We start from the raw sequence: 21,701 nt of genomic DNA on the forward strand, positions 1-21,701 counted from the left end.
TATCCGCTTTGCGGCTCGCGCGCAAGTTGGTATTCCGGCATCGCGGCGTCCATAAAACGTCGGCGGACACTCGCGGTATCATTCTGCATATTTTAAGTATTTTCCCCGGGAGCGACGGTTGATATTCCGCCGGGCGAGCGCGCGCGGCCAGAGCCAGGTGTCGTTGCCGAGCACGTATGCGCCTTCTTTTCAGGGACCGGGACGGCGTCGATACGAGTGAAAGATATAAACGACATGCCGCCGCAGTTCACCAAGGAGGAGTGGTTCACCGAAGTGGACGAGACGGAAGGGCCGGATCTGCCGGAAATGCCGATACTCACCGTCACCGTCCACGACGAGGACGAGACCAACAAGTTCCAGTACAAGGTAGCGCCATCGTTCGCGTTTTCACAATTCTCCTCGCCGTTCGGCGAGGTTGGATCGTCGCGACCACTTCGCTCCGGCGAATCTTTCCTTTGGCCGTCGGCCTCGGCCGGACGATTATTATAAGCGACGCACGCGACGGCTTTCAGGTGATCGAGAGCAGCGGCTACGGCGCCGACAAGTTCACCATGGTGCGGAACAACGACGGCACGGGGTCGCTGAAAATTGTACAGTCGCTGGATTACGAGGACCAACTGCAGAGCAATGGCTTTAGGTTTAGGATACAGGTGAACGATAAGGTAAGGCCAGGAGGATTGCATGAAATATGTAAACTCCCGCGGAGGCCCGCATGCATGCATCTCCCGGTAACGCGGGATATACCTGAGATTCGAGGCCCAGAGAACCCTCCTGAAATTTTTTAGCTCGATTTACGTACGTCTCAAGAATTGATGGCCTCGCGGAATAAATTGCTCCGGTATATCTTGCACTTACGGAAATCTCGTGCGGAATCTCGTAGCAATGACACGTACGCGCTATGACGACTGTTTGTTAGGGCGAGGACAACGACAACGACAAGTATCACGTTGCCTATTCCTGGGTGGTTGTGAAATTGCGAGATATCAACGACAATCAGCCGCAGTTCGAGAAGGCCAACATCGAGACCAGCGTTGCGGAGAACGCTCGAATAGGCAGTACCTTGGAAACTTTCAAGGCCACCGACCCGGATCAAGGTGGGAAGAGCAAGGTCTCCTATTCCATCGACAGAAGCTCCGATCGAAAGCGACAGTTCTTCATCAACGAAAACGGCACAGTGTCGATTCAGAGAAGCCTCGATCGCGAGGAGACTCCTCGACATCAGGTAGAGATTACGAAGAATCGATTACGAAAAATCGACCGAAAACCAATGTGGAGAAACTATAAAAATTATAATTATTTATGTATAAAAATTTACAATTATGAAAGTTATAAAATTTAAGGGGGAATTCAATAAATCTTTCCAATGAACAAATTCAACGATTCTGAATGCGTAAATAAACATTTTAATGAAATCTGTTCAATTAAATTTACGTTACTTAACATGAATATATTATAGCAATTAAATTTATATTATAGCATGCTAATTAAGCGTATCGTGTTTAATGAAATGTATTATAAATCGCAGTGGAAATTAAAATAGCATGGAAATTTAAGGGGAATTAAGCGGCGTGTAAAAGTCACTGAAAAATTGATCATTTGTCGTAGGTGAAAATTTTGGCGATCGACGATGGAATACCGCCCAAAACCGCGACCGCCACTCTGACAGTCGTCGTGCAGGATATCAACGATAATCCGCCCCGATTCCTCAAGGATTATCGTCCAGTTTTGCCGGAATACGCACAAACTAAAAAAGTCGTGGAGATCCTCGCTACCGACGACGACGACCGATCGAGGAGCAACGGCCCGCCGTTCACTTTCCGGATGGATCCTAACGCAAACGACGTGATCCGAGCTAGTTTCAAAGTAGAGAGCGACAACAGTGAGTTTCGTCAACAAGAATATTCGTCATAGCCTGCGTAAAAAACGTAACATCTTTTCTCGCTGAGAGAAATCCTTTCTTCAAGAATAATAATCTGAAATTATTTTTCGCCTCTGATGCTTTCAATTCTCTTATCAAAACACACGTCTTCGATCTTTTTCAATATCCAGCCACACTGGCGATTGATGTTATCTCAAATAAGAGAGTGACCATCACACACAGTACAGTTCTTCACTCAAGTTTTCGTTATTTTATTTTTCAGAGGGCGCCAACGGAGACGGAATGGCCGTGGTGTCGTCTTTACGGTCGTTCGACAGGGAACAGCAAAAGGAGTTCTTGATTCCCATCGTCATCAAGGACTCTGGCAATCCTTCCATGTCTGGGACCAGTACCTTGACCGTCATCATAGGAGACGTTAACGACAACAAGATGCAGCCTGGCTCGAAGGAAATCTTTGTGTATAACTACGCAGTGAGTATCAGCGCAGCAGTGAACGATTGTGCGAACGGGATTCCAATTTCTTCTACTCGCGCGCGTCACTTGCGCTTGTCGCGGTTTCTGGACAGATTTACCGGCGCGATGGAGTGTGACATGCGATGAATTTTCAGGGACAATCGCCCGACACCGAGATAGGTAGGGTGTACGTGTACGATCTGGACGACTGGGATCTGCCGGATAAAAAGTTCTACTGGGAAGGACTGGAGCACAACCAATTTAAGCTCGACGAGGACACGGGCATGATTTACATGAAATCGGGCACGCACGACGGCAAGTATCATCTGCGGTTCAAGGTTTACGACCGGAAGCACACGCAGACGGACGTGCCAGCGAACGTGACCGTCACCGTCAAGAGCATCCCGCACGAAGCGGTGCTGAATTCGGGCTCGGTTCGGATATCCGGGATAACGGATGAAGACTTTATCCGTGTCTGGAACTATCAGGTGGGGTGAACAAGATTTTCCATCGATTTTGTGTTTCGATTCGAACAAGGATTGTACAAGACACGTGTGAGAACTGACGTGAGTACAGAAAAGTGACACAGAGTCTGCTTGATTTTCAGAATCAAACACTCAGTCGAAGCAAAGTGGACCTGTTTAGGGACAAGCTGTCGCACTTGCTGAACATAGACCGAGACAACGTGGACGTCTTCAGCGTGCAGTTGAGGAGGATGCATCCACCATTGACGGATGTCAGATTCGCCGCGCACGGTTCGCTGTACTATAAACCGGTCAGGCTCAACGGCATCGTCCTGATGCACCGCGAAGAGGTAAACGTCAAATATCGCCAAGATGTTTCATTGAGAAACAGATTCCGAATTCTGGATTAAGATTCACCAGTAAAATAATCGCGCTAATGAAATCGCCCGACCGACAGATCGAGAAAGACGTGGGCATCAATATAACTATGGTCGGCATCGACGAGTGTTACTACGAGAACGAGATGTGCGAGGGCAGCTGCACAAACACCCTCGACATCAGCAGCTTGCCGTACATGGTGAACGCGAACAGGACCGCGCTCGTCGGTGTGCGTGTCGACGTGATAGCCGAGTGTACCTGCGGGGCGCGAAACTTTAGCAAGGGCGAGTCCTGCAGGAACAGCCCCTGCTACAATGGCGGACGTTGCGTGGAGGATCGCTTCGGTTTATCGTGAGTAAAGATTTCATTGAATTTCGCGTCTCTCTCGATGTCTCTACAAACTTCATCCTCACGGAAGAGACTTCTCTCAGACACCGTCTTGTTTCTTATAATAATTAAATAAGGAGTTTAAGACAATTTCTCAAATCAAAAGAAGCGAAACATTTTCTAAAAAACTGATTTCTCTCTCTCTCTCTCTCTCTCTCTCTCTCTCTCTCTCTTTTCTCAAAAGGAGAAAAACTAAATTAAAATAAAGCTTCAAAACTGTTCTTCAAACTGTTCTTCATGAGACATGTTGATTCAAATCGAACTGACACGACAGCTTCCTGCTTTACTACTCCAGGTGTCAGTGTCCATCCGGTTACAACGGACCGAGGTGTCAACAAACCGCCAGGAGCTTCCGTGGCAACGGTTGGGCATGGTACCCCGCCTTGGAGATGTGCGACAACAGTCACCTGAGCTTCGAGTTTATCACGAGAAAGTCCGACGGGCTGTTGTTGTATAACGGCCCGATCGTTCCTCCCGAATCCGACGAGATAATGGTTTCCGGTAAGACCACTTTATGTAACGACCTCTTTATGTAAAACAACGACGACTGGGTGTGTCTGAATAATCGCGCGCGCGAATAATCTTATTGCGTCAATCCGCCGACAGATTTCATCTCGGTCGAGTTGGAACGCGGTATACCGAGGCTGCTGATTGACTTTGGATCCGGCACCTTGGAGCTGAAAGTGAAACCGAAGAAAACCCTGGACGACGGCGAATGGCATCGACTCGACATTTTCTGGAACACGGAGGTGAGTCTCGACTTTTTTCTTCCTCGCGAAAGCACACTGCATTCCGACGGCAAAGCTCACATTTTCGTCGCAGACCGTGAAGCTCATCATCGACTACTGCAAGTCTGCGGAGATATCCGAGCTGGAGGACGGCAGTCCGCCAGAGTTTAACGACACCAGTTGCCAAGCTCAGGGCACGGTGCCGCCGTTCAACGAGTACCTGAACGTAAACGCGCCACTGCAGATCGGTGGCCTCTACGTGGAGCAATTCGACCCGACGCACTACAAGTGGAAGCACATGCCGGTGGGCAAAGGTTTCGACGGCTGCATCAAGAATCTCTTCCACAACAGCAAGCTGTACGACTTGGCTCACCCCGGCCTGTCGCGGAACAGCGTCGCCGGTTGTCCCCAGACCGAGGAGATCTGCAACAACCAAGAGTCGACGTTCCGCTGTTGGGAGCACGGCACCTGCGTAGGTAGCTTCACCGAGGCGAGATGCCAGTGCAATCCCGGCTGGACCGGTCCAGGCTGCATGACACCGACTATCCCGACCACCTTCAAGCCTCAGAGCTACGCCAAGTACGCGTTGTCTTTCGAGCCCGACAAGTACTCGACCCAGGTACAACTGAGATTCCGTACTCGGGAGATCCACGGCGAGCTGTTCAGAGTGAGCGACCAGCACAACAGGGAGTACGCCATCTTGGAGGTGAGTGCTCGTTCCGAGAGAGAGAGAGAGAGAGAGAGAGAGAGAGAGAGAGAGAGAGAGAGAGAGAGAGAGTGTGTGTTTCTACCTATTCTAGATACAACGTCAACTGATCGTGCGATGCTTACTCGTGATGTGATTCTAGATCAAAGACAGCAGACTGCACTTCAGATATAATCTGAACAGTCTTAGGACGGAGGAGCGGGACATCTGGCTCTCGGCGATAGCCGTCGACGATGGACAATGGCATACGGTGAGAGTGTCCAGGTACGGGTCCGCGGCGACCTTGGAACTGGACGGTGGCGAGGGACGGAGATTCAACGAGACCTTCTCCTTCGAAGGCCATCAGTGGCTCTTGGTGGACAAGCAGGAAGGAGTCTACGCGGGCGGTAAAGCGGAATACACTGGCGTTCGTACGTTTGAGGTTTACGCGGATTATCAGAAAGGTAAGTTTCTGCGCGAAACTATCGTTAGATCGTTGCGCTGAAAAATATCGGTTCTTATACTTCGTAATGACTTGTATGATTAATTGTGACTTTAGGACAGATATAGTTTTTCATCTTGTAAGCGTGATATTGAATGAGACGTAAAAGCTGAGATCCTTTTCTTTGCAATGTATCTCCGGAAAAATTGAAAAAATCAAATCGCTATATTATTCCGCTATATTATTCCTGTCCCTCCCGAATGTTTCGAGTGTTTCCCCTTTCAGGATGCTTGGACGACATAAGATTAGAAGGGAAACACCTTCCTCTACCTCCTGCCATGAACGGAACCCAATGGGGCCAGGCGACGATGGCGCGGAATCTGGAGAGGAACTGTCCGTCGAACAAACCATGCGCCAACGTCATCTGCCAGGACCCCTTCGAATGCATCGATCTTTGGAACGAGTACGACTGCACGTGAGTATCCATTTATCGCACGGTGCGTATCTTCGGGAAGAATATATCGTAATCTGCCGGACGCAGTTGCGGAGAGGGAAGAATCCCGTCGCCGGACAACAAGGGTTGTATGGACAAGAACGAGTGCATCGATTATCCCTGCCTGAACGGTGGCAGGTGCATCAATCAGGACCCACGATTCCGATACCGATGCATCTGTCCCGACGGCTTCTGGGGTGAGAACTGCGAGCTGGTCCAGGAAGGACAAACGCTCAAGCTGAGCATGGGCGCACTGGCGGCCATCCTCGTCTGCCTTCTCATCATACTCGGTTAGTATTCTAGACATATATGGCGAAGATACGCCTCAAGATTGCTGTCGAATATTTTGCAACGTTAGAAGTTGAGTATATCGTTTTACGTGCATGCTCGTTTCCACTTCTGTTATTATTACACCACGGTAAACATTATTATATCATTTTACGTTTGTGCACGTTTCATTATGTTTCAGTTGGCTATTTTGTAACAAACAGGTGACTGAGTAATAACCGAAATATATAACCAGCTTTACTACGAGACCTCACGTTTCTTTATTTCGTTCCTTTATCTTTGCGCTGTTTACTCCCCGCATCCGTAAACTATCCTGAAACTGTACCGGCGTTTCGCCCTACGACGACTAATTCGAAGGGCGGCGCACTCTTCGAGTAGCACCCTTTCTCCTCGGCAAGCTTTTGTTTCGATACCCCTACGCCCAACTGATAAGACTGACACCCACTTTGTACATTTCAACGTCACACTGTAGAACGCACTGCTCGCGCTGGGCCGTTGTTACACTTTGCACGCACTTGAATTCCCATCAGAGAGAGAAGTATTATTTGAACATTGATAACGATCAGCCCAACGACTACGGCAATGCTGAATCGACGTCGATATTGCAGTGCTCGTGTTGGTGTTCGTCGTTTACAACAGAAGACGAGAGGCGCATATAAAGTATCCCGGGCCGGACGACGACGTGAGGGAGAACATCATCAACTACGACGACGAGGGCGGCGGAGAGGACGACATGACCGCGTTCGACATCACACCCCTGCAGATCCCGATCGGCGGTCCGATCCCGGAAATGGGCGGCAAGCTGCCGCCGTGCAAAGTGACCTGTACGTTATGTCTATTTCGACTCGCCACGAAAATCTCGCGAGAGCCCATGAGCGATCACGAACGTTATCTTTCAGATCCGCTCGGACCGGAGCCGAACGTCGGCATCTTCATCGAGGATCACAAGAAGAGGGCTGACAGCGACCCGAACGCACCTCCCTTCGACGATTTACGAAATTACGCGTATGAAGGCGGCGGAAGCACCGCGGGTTCTCTGTCATCATTAGCTTCCGGTACGTTGCGAGAGGAATTTCCGCGATGGCTCGATTTTCTCGATTGACTGACGGCACTTTACAAGGAAGAATCTAGTGTCTGGCTATCTTGAAGAAATTGCTCTCTCTCTCTCTCTCTCTCTCTCTCTCTCTCTCTCTCTCTGTCGAGAAATTATTGTCGAAAATTCAACTCTCATCTCAATTTTTCTTGCTGGTCACTCTTGGCGACTCTACTAAGATCGGTGTAATATAATTGCCTTTCTCTCTTCCCCGCTCTTCTTCAGGTACGGACGACGAACAACACGAGTACCAGTACCTAGGCGCCTGGGGTCCCAGATTCGACAAACTGGCCGACATGTACGGGCCCGCGGAGGAGAGCGAGGAGGAGGACTAATCAGCGCCGAGTACACCGCAACTGAGCCTCCACACCGCACCGCACCGCATCGAGTCACGCGATCCATATCATCCGAATGAGTGCTCGTGCGACCTCAACCGAGACGACCTGATGACGGCCGTCACATCGGCTCCGGGAATCCATCGCGAACTATCCAGGAGATCCCGAAGGACGGAGGGCGCACCTCCCTCGGCCGAGAGTGACGAGTTCTCAAGGGACAGGGAGAGACAGCTTCCTCGTAGTCGTTGTGTGTCTAGTGAAAGTACTATAAGACACGTGACGCGTCGTCGTGTCACCCGCGGTGCGCACGTGTACACGAGGGAAGACACACACACACACACACACTCACAACATACCTACACACCTAGACACCCACACATATACACACTCAAACGGGAGAAAGGACCCTGCCGAGGGTCAAAGGTGCAAAACGAACGTTGCAATAATGCGATGATACACGTAGAGGTGGTATATAACGAGACAAGAGAGAGGGAGACAAGTCGCATTACCTATCTGTATAGTACGTAATACGTAAAAACGTAGTGAAATCCAAAGATAAGCGCGAGACTTTTTCTAACGGATACCACCCTCCCCGGTCGCGTAGGTTTCGCTCATCGGTCACCGTAAAAACTATCTCCACGCATACACTCAAATATACATATATACGTATAAGTATATATCGCGTCGTTGTCGTCAGTGTCGGATCGTAGATCGGCGTGTCGCCTCGCGCACAGCGGGATCGTTTATTTATTTATTTATCGTCGCGAATCGGACGAACGCGTTAGATGTGTTGTAACGACGGTAATCATGGGCATTCAGACACACGCAAACGCACACATATACGATACACACGTACACGCGTAACGGACATATACGTATACATGCAGACACCATATAGACACGCGACATTGACACGATGATATCGTTCTCGGCGACACGATTCGCCGCTCACGGCGGATACCATTCGTTTCTTCGTTCTTCTGCACGAGTCCCACGGGACGTATCCTCGACGAGTATTCGTTGTCCTGAACGCGAAGGAGTCCTGTAACCGCGCAGCGTACTCTCTCTCGTTCTCGACGAACGATCCTACCGTAGATAGTCTGCCATAATAGAAGTTTATCGTTAAGGTATCGTTATATATATATATATATATAGTTGTCGCGACGTCGGGAGCCATCCTCATCGTCGCCATCGTCATCCTCAGTGATAGCATTACTACTACTATATTGAACATTATGATATATATATATATATATCTATGTATATATATATATATATATATTATAAATATGAATTTATATAGGCGCGCACGAGACGCGACAGGAGAGAGGGGAAAGTGATTAATCGTAATTTACGAGAGAAAGTCCGAGAAAAGATTAAAAAGAAAGAAACGAAGAGAGAAGAGAGCACGAGTTACCGCGCGCGCGCGCGTAATGTAATTATTATAATTATAATATAGCGGATATAAAGTCTAAATATAAATACAAATATAAATATATATATATATATATATAAATATAAATACAAATATATATTATACATATATATATATACAGAGGACACGTACGAACATACAGACAACACGAGAGATGAGATTCGCATCGCTAAAAGAAAGAAAAAAAAAACTATGCTCACCGTTGATATCTCGATATAGTTTTAATATTTATTTTACGTCATCGAGAAGGAAGAGGAGGATTCGGGGCGCGAAGAGAACACGACGCGGGGGTGTACGCGCGAAATACGCGTGCACGAGGAAGCGAGAGAGGCGAGAGAGAAGGAAACGTGGCAGGATTCCGTGTTCTAGTCATGCCGAATGACTCGACGATGCGTCGTTAAAAGAAGTAAAAGAGATAATTTGGTTCACGTTCACGTTTATACGGCAATATCGAGAGACGCGCCGCGCAGAGGTCGCGATTCCGTTCCCGGCTGATGAACATTCAGTCAGCGACAGTCAGAAACAATCGCGTCGATCACTCTCGAGACCGATCGGTTACCGATCGATAATCCAGACACACAAAGAGGAGATCACGATGAGCATGGAGAGAGCATCCTGTGTGTAACATAGTTAGAAGTACCGTGTAGGAAGAAATAAGGAATCTCACGCGACAAGCGGAAGAATGGAGTCTCAGTCAATCGATCAGTTTCTCAGTCCGCTGTGATGCGAGAGGAATACTTAGTATTTTTTATGTAGAAAACGCGCCAAAGAAGAGCCGCTGGTCGCAGCCACCGGAGTTAACCGGAGTCGATGAACGCGGCCGGCCGATGAAACGACACTCGCCGAGCTCCCCGACGCCGATCGTCCTCGTGCACGCGCGATCGCGGCGGCACGTCGTCGACGCGCCTCTCGCGCAACCTTCCACGCACTCGAGCCCCGGCTGGAAAACCTGTAAAATTCTCAACGGGAATATTAATAGTCAATTTACCGGTTAGGGCCGTGGAGTGGGCGTTTAAGTAACGTCTTAAATAAGCACTTGTACGAATATTGTAATTAACATGTGTATGAGTGTGCCGGCGTCATCAGCGTCACTGCGCATCGCTGTATAATTGTCCTACGATCAATGATCGTGTTTGCGTATGGTTTTTCAACGAATTTGTGATATTAAGTTGCGTATACTCCCAGACGTATATATATATATATATACACACACACACACACACACACATACATACACATACACACACACTCACACATGTCCCGCGTGCTATCGTTGTTCCTGAGGACCGTGAGCACCGAGCGATTCGCAAGTCTGAGCATTCGCAGGACACTGAGATCGTCTTTTTTGTAGACACATCTTCGCGGCCACTGGTGATTTCCCTCAAATTACAACGAATATCTTGCGCAATTTGATTGCCGGGTCATTGCGCGTAATTTTACTTTGAGCGATAAATTCAGCAGTAACCGTTACTCGCGAATCGATCAGTCGATTTGACAAATCGAAGGATTCGAGTCAGACGACGACGGATATATTAATAGACTTTTTTTTTTCTTTTATAGACTTATAGAAGAAGGTTTGCGGAGGAATTCCAGAGGGGGATCTCCTTGTCGAAATTTCGGTCAATTTCGGGACTCGTGTGACACCCGAGATGATTGTTCTGTCTCGCTCGAGGAGAATTCGTAAACTCTCGGTGCCCGCGCGTTCGTCACTCATCGAAGCCCACCGTTCATCTTAGATCCTTTAGTTTCTCCACACATTCCTATCATCAACTCGATCCTCCCCCCCTCCCTCCGTCAAGTAGATTCTAAGCAGAGATAGTATTTGAATGGGATTATTGAAGGACGAAAGAGGATTATCGTTGAATAACTGTATTGAGTAGCGCGCGAGCGCGCGTCGCGTGTGTGCAGTGGCAAAAACAGCAAAAAAAAAAAAAGAAAAAAGAAAAAAGAAAAAGGGAAAAATAAGGCAGTTTGATTAAACGAGCGTACAACGTCGGTGAGACGCGATCGATCGCACGCTCGACTCGAGGATCAATGTGGAGGGAAACAGACGAGAAGAAAAGATCATCCTCGTCCTCTCGATTTGAACGTAAAGCAATGCGAGAGAAATCGGACGACGAATGGAACACGAAAGGAACCTTCCGGCTGTTGAATACCGAGCGGGTCCAGCAGTTCGCGCTGTGAACCGTTCGAGATCGATCAACTCGAATTGAGGCATCGACATAATCGCGTGAATTTTCATTCGATCGGACCGAGCGAGTTCGCGTAACGTCCGTTTCACGCGCGAGGCTCGTAGATTCGCGATGGCGATCGGTCGCGTGTCCGCGCATCGACGAGGCTCGAAGTCTTCTCCGTTCGCTCGACCCGTGCACCTCGTCGTCTCGCGTGAAAATTTTGCAGAGAGTTGCGCGAATACGCGCGTGCGTCAGCCGTGAAACACGCACGACAAGAGGCGGAACCCTTGAGCTTCTGGAAACGTGGCTGGAGAAATCCGCGCGGACGAGAGATCGAAACCGAGTCGAGATCGAGACACGAGAAACGGCACGGAAGTCCGAAAGATGTGCTGAGGACATTCAGGAAGACATCTCTCGGATGTCTCTCCGGCGCCTTTCGAGTGTTTCATCTTCGAGCGACGCGTGAAAACAATCCACCACCCCAAGCGATCCAAGTTGCGTTATTCGTCAAACTCGATGACTCGGGCGTCAGTTTGCGTTTCTCCCGCGACCGTAGCGTCGAGAGTCGAGCTCAATTTTTATTACGACGGTTTCCACTCCCGTGCTAGATTCAAAACGCCCATGAAGCAGACAAGTCGACTGTTGCTCAAGAAACGCTCACACTCACGAGGATTTCATTTACGACCGACTGACTTAACTCGTACTTACTTTCAACCGACGTCGTTAAAGCTGTACGGCGGATAAGGAACGTGAGTTACGGAGGGAAAAAAAGAAGAAGCACGTCGAGAAGTATCATAGAATTCAATTAGGGGAAGTGAAGAAAAAAAAAAGAGAGAGAAAAGAGAAGGAGGGAAATTAGAGGGATAGAAGGCGAGAGAGCAACGATACGTTCCTTGAGTCCATTCCGGCGATCGTCGCGATGAATTAACGTAATTAATATATTATTAAAGGATTCGGCTCACTCAAGTCACTCGAAGTCTCGCGATTAGCCTCATACGCTTGCATCATCCGCGCGTACGATCTTAGAAATTGGCTTCGGGCGTTCGTTACAAACAGCGAAGGCGAATTAGTTGGAATTAGTCCCGTGACTTTCTACATAAAACTGGGAACTTACCGTCTAAGCGCGTACTTATATGGTATTTTTTGAGAAAAAGAAGAAGAGACAAAGATCTCGTACGTTTTACCGAGAGACCGGCGCCGGTCTCTCGACACTTTTTTATCGACCGCCGCAATCGATGCAATAAACAACAAAACGGGAAGAAAATGATTACGCTCATCCGACATATCCTCGATCTTTTTTAAGCACTGCCTGATCGTGCACAAAGATACTTTGTAAACGGGGTACTACAGGGCCGAGCGCGAGCGAACTCGTACATAATTAACATTAACCGAATTCCGTTCAGTTTCAAGGAGAAGGATAACGAGGGACAAGTTGGAAGTGTGCGAAAATGAACAGAAATAGAAAACGGCACTAGTCCGCACATCTCATACAGGACAATGACGAGAACACCTCCTCCTTCGTTCGATCGTTGCCAGTAATGACTTTCGCTCGTGCCAACTTTGGCTTCAGATAATTATTTTTTTTTTAAACAAAAACGTAACTTTTATCTAAAATACAAATTTGTTATCACCGTATTAGAGATGAGCTGTTAAAAAGCAATTTTCTAGCTTTTCCTAGCTAAACTAGTGGTACAATTAAAAATTTCTTCATCCTTTTTACTTAACCTTCCATTGCCCTCGTTTAAAAAAACGAATTTTAGTTTTCTCGTATTAAAAAAATTGTATTAACATAATTCAGAAAATAACTATACAGATATAATCTAAATGGTTATAAGTAAAAAGTCAGAAAGTTTCAGAGTCAACTTTTATGCCACATCTAAGTAATTAAAAAAAAAAAGAAATGTAAACTGAGCGTTTGCCTCATACGAGGGTAATGGAGGCGTAAGTACCTTTTTACAAAAGAGAAACATAAATTTCAGTTATCACCGTATTAAATGAGCAGTTAAAAAGCAATTACCGATTATCCTTTCAAAGTTGTACGAGTTACCGAATCATTTCAAAGAACGTTGTAGACGAGTTGTATAAAAGAATTCCCTCATCTCTTATTTTTAATTAGTCTAGAGTAATATAATTGAAAATTCCTTTTCTTTTTTTTCAATCAGTCTTTTACATAATTTTCGTCTCTGAGACAGAAACGTGAAGCGAAATAAATGCAAAGTGTATTCTGAATCCGAAGAAAATTACATTTTGCAATGTAGAAATTGATGGAAAATGTAAGCAATTGGACGTTTGAAATATAATATGCCCGTTAAAGCTCAACGGGTAATCGGCGTTTCAGCGATCTGATTTTGGAAAGAGGTGTTCTATCAGTGTCGTGTATCGGTGTTCTTTTAGAAAGAGAAGGAGAGAGAGAGAGAGAGAGAGAAAGGTACAGAGAAACGATTGTAGAGCGAAAGAGAAGAAGAGAAAAGGCTTTATCTGTCGGTTGACGAAAAGAGAGAAATCACTGTAAGATAAACATATTATTACATAATGTAACGCTGCCACTGAACACATCCCGTTAGTACAATTACCGTATATATATATATAATAATAATAATAATAATAATAATCCGCAGTATACTGGGACACACCGTATTATTAATTGAATTGATATTTATTAACGATTATAATTATTACATTATTACCACTATATTATCTATATATACCATTTGTACTTTACACTTCAGTTCGAACGAAATAAATGCCTTCTTTTTCATAAAAACGGCCGAGAGATGCGACGACAACGCGTTGGAAGGCGGATGTTTCATTCGAGAGAGATTGGCATTCTACCCCCCCCCTCTCCCCGCTCCTCCGCTTCTTCGTCGTTGTAAACGAAATTAAAAAAATTTTCTGGATAAAGTCCGATAATCGTTTTCGCGCAGTTTCTTCGAATTTTCTTAATCGTCCACGTCGTCAAGATATAATCTACGGTTGTTTGTGCGATTTTTGCTACGGTTTGTTCCGCGATGGTTGCAACGACAATTCTCTTCCTCGTTGGCTTTATGAAATTCGCTGCGTATTCGTTGCCAGAGTCTCTCGAGCGAGTGCGACAAGAAATACTTCGCTCCGTTGTCCCTAAATTTCGGAGGACTGATTGACTGATTTGTGCGAATTATAAATGCATGCATGCATGCATGCATATCAAAAAGCAACACGTCGAATTTTATGTAAAAATACATAACACCTCAAGCTATTTTCGAAATGTAGAATTCATATTCTGTCACTCGCGACTGCATAATGTCATCGATAACGCTACGACCTACTCTAATATCAACGATAACAGCGGTAATGATTGCGCTGAAAGAAAAGCGCAGCCCGTGCAAAAGTAGGCTGGAAGGTCTGCTGGAAGGGATATGCCAAACTCACGTTAGCTCTTTGAAATCTACAGCTCTCGTGACATGGAGAGTCGTCAGAAGGAACGTCGCGACTATTCCGTTGGTGAGAATTGCCGCGGACGATTTATTCGCGTTCACCGCCTCAGCGGCATCTTCAAATCCCAATCGAATGAGCGTCTGCACGAACGAAAAATTTCGATAAGCGTGAACTTCGACGTAAATTAGCTCCGTCTACGTGGCAAGATAATGTCAAAATGCCTCTGAGAAATTTTTTTGCTCTGTGTTAAGGTGTTGCTGGTAGTATTAAAATTAACTCAGATCGACGAAAGAGAGAGAGAGAGAGAGAGGGAGAGAGAGTCGCTACGTTACGTGACATATTTTTTTCGGTAAAGTGAATCTGACGAGAAAATCTATCGGTGTCCACACACAGGAAATTGCGAATTCTATGAAGAACGCTGTTACGAAGAACTGCAATAAAAAAAGACCAAGATAAGACAACGGAAAGGACATGAGAATATAAAAAGGTAAAAGAGATTAAAATACTCGTAAAAATACGTCAAAGATGCTGATGAGAATGCTCGTTGACACACTAACCTCGTACAGGCCCATAAAGACAGGCTTTGGTTTTCGAAAGGACTCGGGAAATATCGTACGACTCACGACGATAACGTAGACGCTTACCGCAATTAAAAGTGAGGTAATTAGCGAACTCGATAACAGAGGTTCGCCGTATATGTCCTCTATATAGTCCGCGCAACACGTTTGAAAGATCGGCATGTCTAAGCTGTAGAGCATCAACGCCCATATCGTGTATGACAAACGCGCCATTTTCCGATAATTTCGCCAGCGTCGTCAACTTTGCTAAATAGCGGCAATTTGGCCATTCAGACTTGGTTTAATTTGGGCTGGTTAATTACAGCTGGTTTTTAAATGATGAGACACGAATATTGGTTCCTGACAATCGATGTTCTTGCCAAAGTTCGGCGTGAAGTCAGCCGCGCGAATAACTCTCAAGAGGTTCCGTCGATTTCTCATTAAACTCACTCAATTGAAATAATGCCGAATTCTTCTCTACTTCCCGCGTAGTGGAAAAATGACATATATAGGTCACGGCAGTTACCGGTAATATCTCATTCTCTGAGAGCTTCCGCTTTGAGCTCGTTAAAATAAAAATATATATTTTTTATTAGAAGCAAATCAAAGAATATCCACATTCTTGCGTGCTACCACGCAAGTAATTAGATACAAGTACAATATTTGCAAGCAAGCATTTATTAAATACACAAGGACGTAAACAAGATAAATATATACGACGTTGAGGACTACGAGAAGCTGCAACCACCACGATTTGTCACGAACGGCATCATCCGACGAAGTTTGTAGAAGAACCATTGGGTGACTTCCGGATCGCTAAAAGTGATCCTCTTGCGTTTACGGCCGCTTGCGGTACCCGCGGGTTGCGGAGAACTTACGAAGGACGAAAAGACAGAATGTTAATAAGAGCGCAATTGCATCGAGAGGGAAGTCTTCCGTTTTACATTTAACTGTAATATTAATATATCCCGAGGCTTCTTTCACTCGTTATACATGAAAACGGCGTTATGCACTCGTTAATCGTTAAAGGTTGCATCACATGGTTTCATTACATGTCGAGCGGTTTTGCGGATTAGATTTGGAGTTGTTTGTCAGGATTCACTACTTGCTCCACATGTCCAGGAACGTCTCCACAGATTCGGTCGCATCCAGCATCCATACGAACGACAACAACGACGTGCAATACGCAATTTGCATGGCCGCGTACTCCTTGGCCATGTAATCCGCGAACAAAGTCAACCAGGAGTAACTATCCAGACCCAAAGTGGAGTTCAGCCAAAACAGCTGGAATAAAACGCCGAATTTCGGGCAAGTTCCACGACTTAACATGAGGGGAATCCCGTCGTGCAGTTCTACCCGATCGACCAAGGGTCGCGATGGACTTGAAAAGAAAGGAATGTCAACCAGATCCAATGAGTTAAACATCGATTTATGGAATCGACGGGAATTGTACATTGATAAGAGCGTCTTCATGTTCAACTGTTCAACGGGATCACGCCGAAGCCCAAGAGGAGGGAATGTTATATAGGGGGATAATGTTATGTTCCTATTTGACGCACCCATTTACTGGATTCTTGAGTTAGACAATAGATCGCGTGCATCATTGGTGTCCATATGATATCGATCGCCAAATTGGTGCTCAATGCAGCTACCAACATCTGCATGACAAAGCGAAAATGTCCGATGAGTGATTGCGCTTTCGTCGGCTCGCGGGAACTGCGCTCTATCAATCAACAATCAATCAACCTGACCATACATTAACATTCCTCTTTCTCTTCTCACCCTCTCTCTCTCTCTCCCTCTTCCTTATTTAAATCTACGAAGGAACATACGAGTCGAGGGGAATTCGAATAAGGGTCTCACCTCGTAGATATACATCAGGTGGATCGGTGGCTCCTTGAGAGTTACAGGCCATAATTTGTATTCCGCTAAGAGGCACAGCACCGAGAACACGAAAAGCACCGACGAGTACGACGGGTCGAACGGCAGATGGTTCTCCTTGAAGCACAGGCCGATTATGCAGATTTGTCGAAGATGCGTGTACAGTCCTGTCGCAATCATGGCTACCCAGTGAGGGTCCACGAAATTCGCGTAATACTTCAGCGTTTCCATCCCGAATCGGTACGCGCCAACCTCTTCGAGCTTCAACAACCGATCGCTCTCTCTCTCTCTCTCTCTCTCTCTCTCTCTCTCTCTGTTCGCACGAGTCCTGTGCCTGTGATAATCTCGCTACGATTTCGAGGTGAAATGTGGATCGGCTGTACCTGGAAAGGAGGAGACGCTTCTGAGAGAACCATCTACGCGAATATTTACTTCAACGTTTGCACGTAATGCGCCTCCTCGCGAGGGAATTTCTTCCTCGCGCTCTTCCTTATCGCCCTACTCGCTCACTTGCTGTCCTTTGGACTAGATTAAGGTGGTAATGAAGGAGATTTTCGATGGATGGGACATTTTCACGGGGCTGATAACGGACATGCAAGTAGCGTACGTCGTGGGAATGAAAATCGCTTATCGCCGTTCTCGCGGGCGACGCAACGAACCTTGCATCGTGATGAGAACGGTATCATGAAAGGACGACGCTCCTGCGATGCACGCGTCGCGCGTACAGTTCTTCAGCGAGCTTACCGAGCTCTTTGGTTAATATCTCATTTTTGACGTCAACGACGCGGGCAGACACGCCGATGCCTGAAGGTTCTCCCACGTCGATCGAATGTTGCGTCGGCAGCGAACGTCAATCACCGTGTCGAAGGTGCAACTTGTCTTCCGACTGTTAATTTATCATAATACACCTCTCTCTCTCTCTCTCAACGCACGGACATCGAGCACTCAGGTTACGAAGCGATCGTGTCGATCGCCGCGAACGTCAAGTCCCTCTCGCGTCTGTTTCGTCACCGAGCTTGCTCGATTTTTCCGCGGGTAATCGCCGGCGTCGTCGTTGTTAACACGAGTTAACCAGTCGAGAGTCGCCTTCCTGTGCTTCTCCTCCCTTTTCGTCGGAGGAATTCCTCCAGAAACGAATCCAATTTCTCCTTAAACTTACTCGAGCGAGGAGAAGAAAGGGGCGAGGAGAGGGGACAGATAAAGTTACGTTTAATTGCGTCAGTTTGCCCGTGCGAACACTTTCGCGCAAGAGGGACGATCAATCGCGGGGCGTTGAACGACTTGTCGGGATATCGAACGATCCGCTAGGTCGAAGATGAGAAAGGGAGAGAGGGGAGGGGATCTGCGGTGATGATTTGCTGCGAGCGCGATACCGCGAGCTCGCTCAACTTCATTTTGGCCGTTCTCCCTCTTAAATCAAGAAGCATGTACTTCTTTGTGCTTCCGACAGTGCGCGTCGCGGCTTAATGGAACTCTCTTGTCCGCGTCCTTCCCCATCGAGCTTTCCGCTGCGATTTACCTTCTTCTCGTCCGACTTCTTCCGTTCCTCTCTTCGGTAGCCCTTCACACCGGGCTAATCTAGCCCGGACAAATGGCGACCAATGGAAACAAAATTTCAACGAGCAACGAATTCGAGGGCGATCGGCCGCCGAAAAGATCTCGCCGCGAGCGAAAGTCGCGTCTCTCGCGCCGGCCGGGGGCGAGTCCGACACGGGGGGTGCAGATGTAACGCTTCGACAAAAGGGAAGAGGCCGGTCGTTTCTCTTCGCGGCAGCCGCGTTTATACTTTCTGAAATAAATTTCCGGGGGCTCGTATCTCGGAGCCTTCATGCATAATGCATTGCATTTAGCGATAGCTTTTCCTCTGGCCGCTGTCGAGGGCGGTTGTACGAGTGGCGCCGCGTATAAGACGCTCGGTTTCCCGCGGGCTGATACCCCCCCCCCCTCCCCCAGCTCGAGAGCATTGATTTCCTCCGGCAGGCGAGGCCTCCCTCGTGAGATACGACGATCAGCGGGATCTTCGATCGATCTTCTGATCGCAGGTGCACTTGTTGAAAGTGCGATTTATCGCGCTACAGGCACGCTGTACGTCGTAAAAAGGACTTCCTCAGGACTGCACGAAATCTCGCCTCTATCTAGTAGCTTTCGTGCGTGACGACACAAGCGACACGTCAGAACCACCCGTCCAGCCCGGATGCTGAATACACACGCTCGCGCACTGACGGCGACGTCAGGTCTCTCTTCGGCTTCCGCTGCCTTTGTCCGCTTCTTGTGCAGCTGACAGTTCCGCTGCGTAAACGCGGATTACGGTCGAAGGGTAAGGGAGAACAGCGTTTTCCCCCATCGAAGGACGTGCATTTAATCTCTCTCTCTCTCTCTCTCTTCTCGTGTAGACTTCGTCAAGAAATCGCGCGACGGCCAGGCCGACTCGAAAGCGAGTTAATTGCGCGAAAAAACCGCGCGAAGTTCCGCTGCTTGGGAGGGAATCGGGCGACCTTCAGCCACAGGTTACCCGCTCCGATTGTCGACGACGAGTTCCTTGCGCCTTGCGTCAAGGATACGACTTGCGCGCGATTAGGCTCGAAAGTGGCCCAATATGACGAGCGACACACTCCGGGGAAGTCCCGACGATCGCACTCCAGCCCGGTGGCCGACGGTAGCCATGACGACGGCACAGTGCATCGGGGAAAAGTACATTCATTTCCGTTCGCCGTCGACTCCTTAAGGAGCGCGGTAATAAAAGAGAGGAAAAAGAAAGAAAGAGGCGGTGGGAGGGGGGCCAAAGGAGCCGCGACACGCGGGAGGTTAAAGAGGAAAATCCGACCGAGCGAGAGTCTCCGGTCCGCCACTCGGTGCGCCACTTCATCCCTCTTCCCCGCTCTCGAGGGGAGAGGGAAATGGCTTTCCTCCGACACACACACGCGCGCGCACGCGCACAATTGAGAGTTGCTCTTACCCCTCCTCGGCATTCTTATGCCGAGCCGGGATTATTATTATATCGACTGCCTCTTGGCGGACATACTAGGCGAATTAACATTTCCGTCCCCGGGGATTTACCGTCCTCCGGGCCTCTCGTGCCACGACGTCGCGCGGCTAATGAGGTCGGCGATTACGAGCCGAGCGACTCTTACCATGATCGACACGTAACGACACGCATGCGAGGAATCGTTCCTCGATGTTTGACCGATATTTGACACTCGCGCGAACGTGAGGGATACTTTTGCTCCTCAGCGCGGAAAAGGATTGCGTTTGTCCGGATGTACTGCTGTGGTCAAAAAATAAGGTGAATTTTTCATTTAAACTTGGCGGGTACTATAAAATCATGAAATTATTTTCTGGTGGGTTGGTAGCACTGTCTTTGGCATCAATGCAGAGTTTCATGTCAATATATTCAATTGCTGCAGAGCTATAGAGTGTTTTTGTAAACATACAAAAGTGAGTTTTCGATTTTTACTATGTCTGATTTTGTTGAGCAAAGAATTTGCATTAAATTTTGTTTGCGGAATGAATATTCTGCCGCGGAAACGTTGAGGATGTTGCAGAAGGCCTTTGGTGGTGATAAGGCTATGTCGCAAGAAAATGTTTACAAGTGGTACAAAGACTTCAAAGAAGGCCGAGAACGAGTTCAAGACGAGCAGCGCACCGGACGACCATCAACATCTATCGATGAAAGCCACGTCAAGGAAATGAAAGATTTGCTGTTCGAAAATCGTCGATTGACAATTAGAGACCTTGCTGATGCTACGGGCATTTCATTTGGATCAACCCAAACCATTTTAAAAGATGTTTTGTGCCTCAAACGCGTCAAATCTCGATTGGTTCCAAAAGCACTCAATTTTTTGGAAAAAAAAGCGTCGCGTCGACATCTGTGAAACAATGATTTCTGACTACCAGGACGTGATGAAACGCATCATTACGGGAGACGAGACTTGGATCTATGCATACGACCCGGAAACAACCGACCAATCGAGCGAATATCGTGCAAAAGATGAAGACCGAAAAAACCGAGCGCTGAAGTCGCTCAAAAATCAAGGTCATGTTGACAGTTTCCTTCGATTATCGCGGTGTTGTGCATTATGAATTTCTTCCGCCAGGCCAAACTGTTAACAAGGAATATTATCTGAGTGTTATGCGTCGTTTATGCGTGAAGCTATTCGCCTCAAGAGGCCAGAATTATGGGCAGACAATTCTTGGTTTTTGCACCACGATAATGCACCCATTATAGTGTCCCACACTGCATTGGTTCTTCGAGAACATTTCGCCGAAAATTCGACCCATATCGTTCCACAACCACCGTATTCGCCAGATTTAGCACCGTGCGACTTCTGGCTGTTCAACAAACTCAAAAGACCGCTCCGGGGACACCGTTTCGACTCGATTGAGGAGATAAAAGCCGAGTCGAGGAAGGTATCGAAAGCCATCCCGGAAAAAGACTTCTCTGACTGTTTCGAGAATTGGGAAAAACGTTGGCACAAGTGCATTGTGTCGGACGGGGAGTACTTTGAAGGCGATGAAATTGATTTGGAAGAATAAAGATTTTTCATTTTATAAACAAATTCACCTTACTTTTCGATCACAGTAGTAAGTCGGCAGAGCTCGACCGCCATTTCGATTG

At 47.4% G+C, this 21,701-nt stretch overlaps 3 protein-coding genes across 11 annotated transcripts in view; 1 reads left to right on the forward strand and 2 right to left on the reverse strand.

Moving 5' to 3' along the window:
• Positions 1-8,472, forward strand: part of LOC105186472 (neural-cadherin) — a 209,825-nt gene extending 201,353 nt beyond the window's left edge. For 7 of the 9 annotated variants that reach the window (XM_025298003.1, XM_025298002.1, XM_025298004.1 and 4 more), the window contains 16 exons: positions 194-366; positions 513-662; positions 917-1,222; positions 1,606-1,879; positions 2,142-2,350; positions 2,488-2,820; positions 2,940-3,146; positions 3,254-3,525; positions 3,857-4,062; positions 4,168-4,310; positions 4,384-4,995; positions 5,138-5,438; positions 5,702-5,891; positions 5,958-6,199; positions 6,806-7,252; positions 7,516-8,472. In XM_025298003.1, the coding sequence (XP_025153788.1) occupies positions 194-366; positions 513-662; positions 917-1,222; positions 1,606-1,879; positions 2,142-2,350; positions 2,488-2,820; positions 2,940-3,146; positions 3,254-3,525; positions 3,857-4,062; positions 4,168-4,310; positions 4,384-4,995; positions 5,138-5,438; positions 5,702-5,891; positions 5,958-6,199; positions 6,806-7,252; positions 7,516-7,625 (4,175 nt within the window). In that variant the 3' untranslated portion in view covers positions 7,626-8,472. The remainder of the gene's footprint in view (positions 1-193; positions 367-512; positions 663-916; positions 1,223-1,605; positions 1,880-2,141; positions 2,351-2,487; positions 2,821-2,939; positions 3,147-3,253; positions 3,526-3,856; positions 4,063-4,167; positions 4,311-4,383; positions 4,996-5,137; positions 5,439-5,701; positions 5,892-5,957; positions 6,200-6,805; positions 7,253-7,515) is intronic. The other 2 variants (XM_025298006.1, XM_025298010.1) reach the window with 1 other exon arrangement.
• A 6,485-nt stretch (positions 8,473-14,957) lies between these two features.
• Positions 14,958-15,476, reverse strand: LOC105186508 (uncharacterized). The gene is made up of 2 exons (XM_025298011.1): positions 15,206-15,476; positions 14,958-15,079 (listed from the first exon to the last, which is right to left on the reverse strand). Exons 1-2 carry the CDS (start codon positions 15,437-15,439, stop codon positions 14,972-14,974), a joined length of 342 nt encoding a protein of 113 aa, XP_025153796.1. The 5' UTR covers positions 15,440-15,476; the 3' UTR covers positions 14,958-14,971.
• A 400-nt stretch (positions 15,477-15,876) lies between these two features.
• Positions 15,877-17,380, reverse strand: LOC105186471 (uncharacterized). Its single transcript, XM_011146701.2, has 4 exons — positions 17,069-17,380; positions 16,765-16,863; positions 16,258-16,489; positions 15,877-16,078 (listed from the first exon to the last, which is right to left on the reverse strand). The coding sequence occupies exons 1-3, from the start codon at positions 17,315-17,317 to the stop codon at positions 16,307-16,309; spliced, it is 531 nt and encodes a 176-aa protein (XP_011145003.1). The 5' UTR covers positions 17,318-17,380; the 3' UTR covers positions 15,877-16,078; positions 16,258-16,306.
• Between the last annotated feature and the right edge of the window lie 4,321 nt (positions 17,381-21,701).

The sequence above is a fragment of the Harpegnathos saltator genome, unplaced genomic scaffold, assembly GCF_003227715.2.
Source record: "Harpegnathos saltator strain DR-91 unplaced genomic scaffold, Hsal_v8.6 scaffold202, whole genome shotgun sequence".
NCBI lineage: Eukaryota > Metazoa > Arthropoda > Insecta > Hymenoptera > Formicidae > Harpegnathos > Harpegnathos saltator.